The sequence below is a fragment of the Capsicum annuum genome, chromosome 7 (assembly GCF_002878395.1).
Source record: "Capsicum annuum cultivar UCD-10X-F1 chromosome 7, UCD10Xv1.1, whole genome shotgun sequence".
Classification (NCBI taxonomy): domain Eukaryota; kingdom Viridiplantae; phylum Streptophyta; class Magnoliopsida; order Solanales; family Solanaceae; genus Capsicum; species Capsicum annuum.
This window is the reverse complement of record NC_061117.1, coordinates 92,000,629-92,007,822: the sequence shown is the minus strand read 5'-3', so window position 1 is coordinate 92,007,822 and position 7,194 is coordinate 92,000,629. Positions and strand designations below refer to the sequence as shown.

General features: G+C 37.2%; 1 protein-coding gene across 1 annotated transcript in view; it reads right to left on the bottom strand.

Annotated features, from left to right (window-relative positions):
• LOC107877850 (RRP12-like protein) overlaps positions 1-5,759 on the bottom strand; it is a gene marked incomplete at its 5' end in the record, with an annotated part of 10,619 nt that extends 4,860 nt beyond the window's left edge. The window contains 10 exon segments of the mRNA XM_047393618.1: positions 76-204; positions 302-463; positions 556-669; positions 2,969-3,040; positions 3,131-3,265; positions 3,667-3,723; positions 3,802-3,895; positions 3,986-4,197; positions 5,069-5,473; positions 5,557-5,759. Of these exon segments, the coding sequence (XP_047249574.1) occupies positions 76-204; positions 302-463; positions 556-669; positions 2,969-3,040; positions 3,131-3,265; positions 3,667-3,723; positions 3,802-3,895; positions 3,986-4,197; positions 5,069-5,473; positions 5,557-5,759 (1,583 nt within the window).
• Between the last annotated feature and the right edge of the window lie 1,435 nt (positions 5,760-7,194).

The following is a 7,194-nucleotide window of genomic DNA, read 5'->3' as shown; positions in this document are numbered from 1 at the left end:
GATGGAACAATTGCATACAATAACCAGAACTAACTCAAAGCACAGTAGTTTAGGATCTAGGAGAAAAGAAAAAACCTTGGCTTTGAAATGGTTCTTGGTATTATCTTGCCAACCAAGAAGGGCTTCTACCATGCTCCTTAAATGTGCTTGCAATCCCTCTGCCGGTGACTTTGTGACCAGTACCTTCAACAGCCCTAAATTAGCCTGCATTCAAGACAAGTTTCAGGTGACAAGAACTTCAGAAGACGGCAGGTGAACTCTCATTTTTGAAGAGAAGGTCTTACGGCAGAGTAGAACGCACCTTAATTATTTCTTTGTTGTCTCTCTTAAGGAGAAGAAATGTTGATGGTAGGACACTGAAAGCAGCAGAAACAAGGTCTGTAAATTCATAAGCCAGGCGAGCTAAGCCTTTAACCGCTGCACTGATCATATGAGGTGTTTCCCCAGCAAGACCCCCAGCAATCTGCAATCGAAACGTCAAGGAAAATGATGATTATGTCAAACTGAAGGAACCCACTCTGTTACGTAAATTCATCAGATTATTACTTGTCATACCATATTAAAAAACTGCTGTAGGTTCTCCTTTCTGCCACCTCTGTCTTCATCTGCACAAGCATGGCCAATCTTGACAAGAATCTCGTACGCTCGGTTCCTTGTTTTCTTGTTAGCCTTACATGGAATCCTCAAATAACTCAGCACATAAATCAAATAATTTTTCCTTTTCGGATTGGTGTATAAATCAAATAATTATGCTGTAAATAGTATAACTGTCCTTCCAGTCACACAGCCAAGACTAGTTAATGGTGAGAAATTACTACGTTATGAACTTCTAGAAAAACTCAAAGCAAAATGAACATGAAGAAGAAATTAACCGTTTTTAGGAACTAACTTGACTTTAGCCAAGTTACCCAATCTTAAAGAGAAATGAAAGATCATTTGAGCCTATAAATAAAAATAAAAAAATAATCTTCACTTGGGATTTTTCTGTATTTCAATGACCGAAACCATGATTATAAGAAAAATAAGTAGAAGAATGATGACAGTTGGAAACTGCAGAGCTCAAGGAAAAGATAAAAATCAAGAACATGAATTTGGAGTGAAATATCAGCAGAAGGAACAAGACTAACTGTAAATTGAAGGAGGTGAAAGATGAGAGAACAAAAATGAGGATACAAGTGCAGTTTGTGCAATTATATTCCATCAGAATCCGACAAAGACTCATGCTTAGCCCACTGTACTTCAGATGCCGGTTCACATGTAAAGACTAATTAACTATAGCATGTGTAGGCTAGAGACTCTTAAATGTTTGACAACATAAACAAAACCTACGAAAAGCAAAGCAAAATTCATGATGGTAACATTGATAGTAGCTGGCAACTTGTTGCCACAGAAACTAGCGAAGGGCTCAACACTGATGTACAGAGCATTAAAACATTAAAGGCAAAATGACCTAATGGACCCTTGTAGTTGTTTGAGTCTGTATTCTGGACCGTTCTACTCAATCACTTGTCAATTGAACCCTTAAACTCAATAAAACACAATATTTTAAGCCTTTTTGACCATTGACCGAACATGTGGCATTAATATTGCTGAGCTGGAAAACCGCGTATTTGCAAGCGTTTTTAAGCGAGTGGAACTACACTCCCCCCCCCCCTCTTGTTCTTCTTTCTGCCCCCCCCCTTCCCCTCCCCATTTCTTCTCCTCCGAACATCCCCCCCCCCCCACCCAAACAAAAGCCCACTTCTTAGACACACCCCCAACCCCAACACGCACCCCAAATAACTCCCAACCCACTTCTTTGTAAATTTCATTTTTTCCATGAAAATAAATATACATATAAAAAAAAAATATGAAAAGGAAGAAAGAGAAGATAAAATTAGAGGTGGGAGGGTGGTTTTTTTGGTATTGTTAATGGATGGAGTATTGGTTGTTCAAATTGTTGTGTGGAAGAGTAAAGAAAAGGAAAATGGCATGAGGGATGTGGGGATTGCGTAGCCTGTGGTTGTGGGTTGAGGGGAGGTAGAGATGGTGGTGATGGTGATTGTGGGTTTGGAAAGGTGGAGGAAGGTGAGAAATATGAATTTTATTTTAAAAAATATTTTTAAAATTTATTATTTTATTTTTTATTTAATATTGTTGATTAATAATTTTAAAAAGTAATTAATGACGTGGATATAATGTGGCATTAATTTATGTGACGTGGATCTGACATGTAATTTATTTTAGAACGAGTGAGCTACACACATGATAGGAGGGGTTTAAAATATTGTGTTTTGATGAGTTAAAGGTTCAGATGACAAAAGGCGAAAGGCTAAGTAGAGGCGTCCACTCTACAAACTCGGAGAAGTACAGGGGTCCAGTAGATCATTTCGCCAACATTAAATAATAACGGAGCATACATTTTCCTATATGTTCATCCCATTATACCACCATTATGCAAATGAAAATTCATTGGATTTATCTTCTCATTTTATTAATAACAGGACTCTTGGTTGAGAAAATAGAATGTCAAGATATGCAAATGAAAATTCATTGGATTTATCTTCTCATTTTATTAATAACAGGACTCTTGGTTGAGAAAATAGAATGTCAAGATATTGAATTGTGCACTTTCCGTAGTCAAGGTCCCCACAAAACAATTCATGAAAATTCTTTCATGGCACTGCTTATTGCCACACAGGTTTAGAGTTACCATAAGTTTCATTTAGCCAGTCACCAACCACTACTTGGTACCACGTCACAGCTACGGGAGAAAATCATGGGAGAACAAATTGGCAGATTAACAGCTATATATTTCCTATGGAAAAGATATATTAGTAAACTCTAGAGTGGAACGCCTTAACAATTAATAAGTATACCTCTTTGATCATGGGAGAACAAATTGGCAGATTAACAGCTATATATTTCCTATGGAAAAGATATATTAGTAAACTCTAGAGTGGAACGCCTTAACAATTAATAAGTATACCTCTTTGAGTGCAAGCAAAATTTCAGTCATAAAAGAAGTAATACTGCCATGCCTCCTCTGTTCTGATTCATCCTGTAGAATGCAACGAAGTGTTAAAAGACTTCGCAAAATTCGGTAAGAATTTGCAAAAACCTGAGGCATCCACAAGAGGCTGACCCTCACCCTCGTAACATGGATAATTAAATAGTATAGGCAGTCAAGTCTGTGACGTTTGGCTGAAAAATGACATGCAGGTAGTGCTTCAATCATCAAGTTAAGCAACTCTTCAGTCTTCCTTGAAATAAATTCAGCACGGTCCTGCACAGAAGTTGCAAAATTTATTAGCCATAAAATAATGCCAAACTATAAATAAGAATCAAAAAGAGGTGCTTCTGCAGCATAAGTTCGTATTGCTTTCTTCAGAACAAGGACTAGAACATAAATTATTTTCATGCAAAATTCAACCTTGGAACTTCATTCAATTGGTACCATCGAATGATATAAGCATCAATTTGAAAACCCTGTTATCACCTTTCCTCCGAATATTTTGAACCGTGATAATGATATTTCACAAAGCTTACCCCACTCACAAGTTATCTTATAAGTTGTTTCTAATTTTTTGGACATCACCATCCAGTTAAACAATAGAGACGTTAAGAAGAGCTTCTGAGTAGAAACTACAATAATAACTATACATGATATTTGGTGACAATACTTACCCGAAGGATCATGGAGAGAACTTTATATGCCTTCTTCTGGATCAAGCCTTCCTCGTCCTGTGCCTCATATTAGTTATTAAACCTTCTATATTGAGAGCTAAAGGTGCAGAAGCAAAACCCATAACTGCTACCCACCTTTAGGGCAGGAATTAAAGCCTCAAACAGCGCATCATATTCTTCAGCATATAAACCAGGTAATAATGAAACTGCCAGATCATACAACTGTGCACTATGTGATAGAAGCAAGAGATACTGATGTCATTAACGCAAAAAAAAGGACTTAATGGCAGAAGGAATGAAACAACGGTGATTTGTCTACCTCCGTGACAAAGAACTTTTACTGGATGACTCATCAATCTGCATTGAATAGGAATTTTTGTCCTTCTCTGCGTCCCCAACTTCTTTGATAACATTCCGGAGCTTCTTCATGGTTCTTGTTAATAGCACTCTTACTATCCTTATTTCTTCTGATTTGCCGGGCCTTTTCACTCTCACTTTGTCAGCAATAGAGGCCAATACACCAATTGTTCTCTGTATTTAACACTTGGATTATCAAAAACGAAAAGAGCTAGCAAAATATTTTCCAAGAAAGTAAGTCAAATTTTCAGATATTATGACTTTGGAAAAACAAAGTTGCCAATTCACCAATTATGATTCCTATAGGTATATGAATCATCAAACAAACCACCGACAATAAGTGTTGATTTGGAGCAAGAGGATCGACCCAACCAATTTTCAGTCTAAACTTGGACACTGATTAGAATAACTTTTTGCAAAAGAAAAAAAGATTAGGATAACACGATGTAATTAATTTTTCGAATGGTAAAATAATGCCAATAATTATATCAAGAAAAAATTAATTATATTAAAATTTGACCTGAATATAAAACAACTCTGGCAATGGGGAAAAGATCCATTCAAGCGCTGAGCCTTAGGTTGCTAGAAACACAGTATAATAGGTTGATGCGGCTTGGTCACAGTTTCCTTGGTTCAGCTCCATCACTTTTATAGGATATACATAGAACACTTAAGAGAAGTGGCTTTTGGAGCCATTGTTTGTAAACACCTTTGGAGCAGAAAAGAAAAAGGGTTTTTTGATCTCATATTAAATGTCATGTGGAACAGCACTAGACATATGTTCCAGAGTGGTCGAAATAGCTACAGGCACACTAATTATTATTGAAAGACGTAGTCCCAACAAGCTTCTTAGGTTTCTCTAATGCCACTGAGAGTATCTGCAGAATATGCAAATTTTTTTCTTTTCGTTTTCCCTTTCCATTGCAGTGTTGTCTAATGCAGTTGTGACTGTGATCGAAAGATTCATATATCAAATAAAATATCAACAAAAGATATTCATTCATCCTAGTAATTCCACATTGGGAACAGGGCCGTCCAAACAAACCTGCAAAAATCCACCAGTGTCTTTAGAGGATTCCAGGAAGACGTCATAGAGAACAGGCAGCAGTTTATGAGAAGAAAGGCTCAATGCCTTCAAGTTACATTCTGCAACTTGCTGGCTGTATCGTGCAATGGCTCGTCCTTTGGGAACACTTATTTCAGTATCAGACAAATCCACCTTCCCTTTTAAAATGTTGTCATTCTGCTGAACAAGGATCTCCAAACTGGAACATATTATCCCAGAGACATCAGGCTCTTCATGTAGAGCTTTGCTGAATACCATCTCCAGCTCCTTGAAGCTTTCAGCAGTGTCCATAGGGTAATTGCAAAATGAGGGTAACAATGACCACAGTGAGTACACAATTCCATCAATAGTTCTCGCTGAATATATCTTTCCCTCGTGCTCAAGCTGGCACAAAACATAAAAATGAGCTCACTGTGTAAATACAAGAGGAGGGAGGAGGAGGAGGTGTGATTTAGCATCAAACATACCATTGCAGACCTCTGCTTCATAGCTCCAACCATCGACAAAATTGAGTTGGTAAAGAAACTTAAATGCGCACCAACAATGTTTTGCTTTAGAATTGGCAAAAGCCAGATGTTGGACTCTGATATATCTTGTGCATCCAACTTAAGAGGAAGAAGAGTTAACAAAGATTCAGGTCCCATTGCACCAACAGCTGATCCAACACATTTGTGAAGCTGTTATCACAAAATCCATAAACTATCAGTATGTTCTATCAGATAAGCAGATGTTATAGCTAAACAGATACTTACAAGTCATATCCCAAAGAAAATTCAGAAATTAAAGAAAAAAGCAACTCCACAAGGGAAAAGACCAGCTAGGGCACAACCTATATTCCCACAGATAATAGTAAGGGATCCTAGAGTATATGTGATATTTTGCATAAGTATGTCTTGCTTCAATGTGGATCTGCTTTCTTGCCTAAAATTGGATTCAGTCGGAACGAGAACCATATTCGGAGAATATGAAACCATTAATGTTCCAGAGACCAGCATCACTTTGAGCAATAAAGTGAGCACTGCAGAAAATATTAGCAAGGTAGTCAAATCATCCTTACTGTGACAACTGACACATGTATGTTGTGTCAAACAGATGGATGCAAATTCGCTGCATTGACTCACATTGTCGGAAATGGTGATCATATGGACAGTCAAGTGGTCAACCTGACCTTATTTAGTAATTGATGGTATTGGTGAAAGACAAAAGATTGGGCACCTCGACTAACAACTTGTTTGGGTGGTTGTTACATATTGTATTGTTACTTTAAATACAACGTTTGTTTTGAGTGTTATTTAAATTTTACTGTAATCATATCATTAAATCCATCATTACACAACGACGAAAAGTCCCAATTTATGTTACGACCAATTTGGTGCGTTCGCATTGTTACCTTATTTTTTCCCCCTCATTTTGCCTTATTATTTAATAATCTTATTTATTCTTCACCCAACCTTTTTAAATAATAACTCTACTCCATACCCAACAACTTCTCTCTGTAACTCTCAAGCTGTTTCAGAGCGGGTCGGTCCTATTTTTGTTAGGGAGGTTCTTTCCATTTTTGTAATAAAATATCATCTTTACAGCATCATTCCAAGATGTCTTCAAACAAAGACTGAAGTGTGCTACTCCATCCTGAATTTCAAAATCTTATGCTTTCATGAATTTCTGCACAAACTTTACTAACACCTACTCAGAATTACTTAACAAGTTCTATTCTTTACTCATGTAGTGAATCAAGTTGATCTATTTAGAAATCCATATACTTAAATTTTCATTCATTTCCTTTCCTTTGTCCAAACATATGAAAAAGGGCATCTCGGTGCACTAAACTCCCGCTAGGCGCGGCAAGGGAAGGGTTTGTACCCTTTGAGTGCAGATCCCAGTTCGAGTGCGACCCGCGGAGCCTGGGTTCATGCTGATTTGATACTGTTCAGAATACTGGTGTACTCCTCATCTAGAGCATTGTTTTAGGCTTCCTCTTATCACTATTGTCTTTATTTACATTCAAAGACAAGATTTTTATGTATTATCGTACAATTTCTCAGCTCTTCGAGTGTTCTTTACTCATGACACTAGATTTTGGGATTTGAGTTGTATTTATTTTA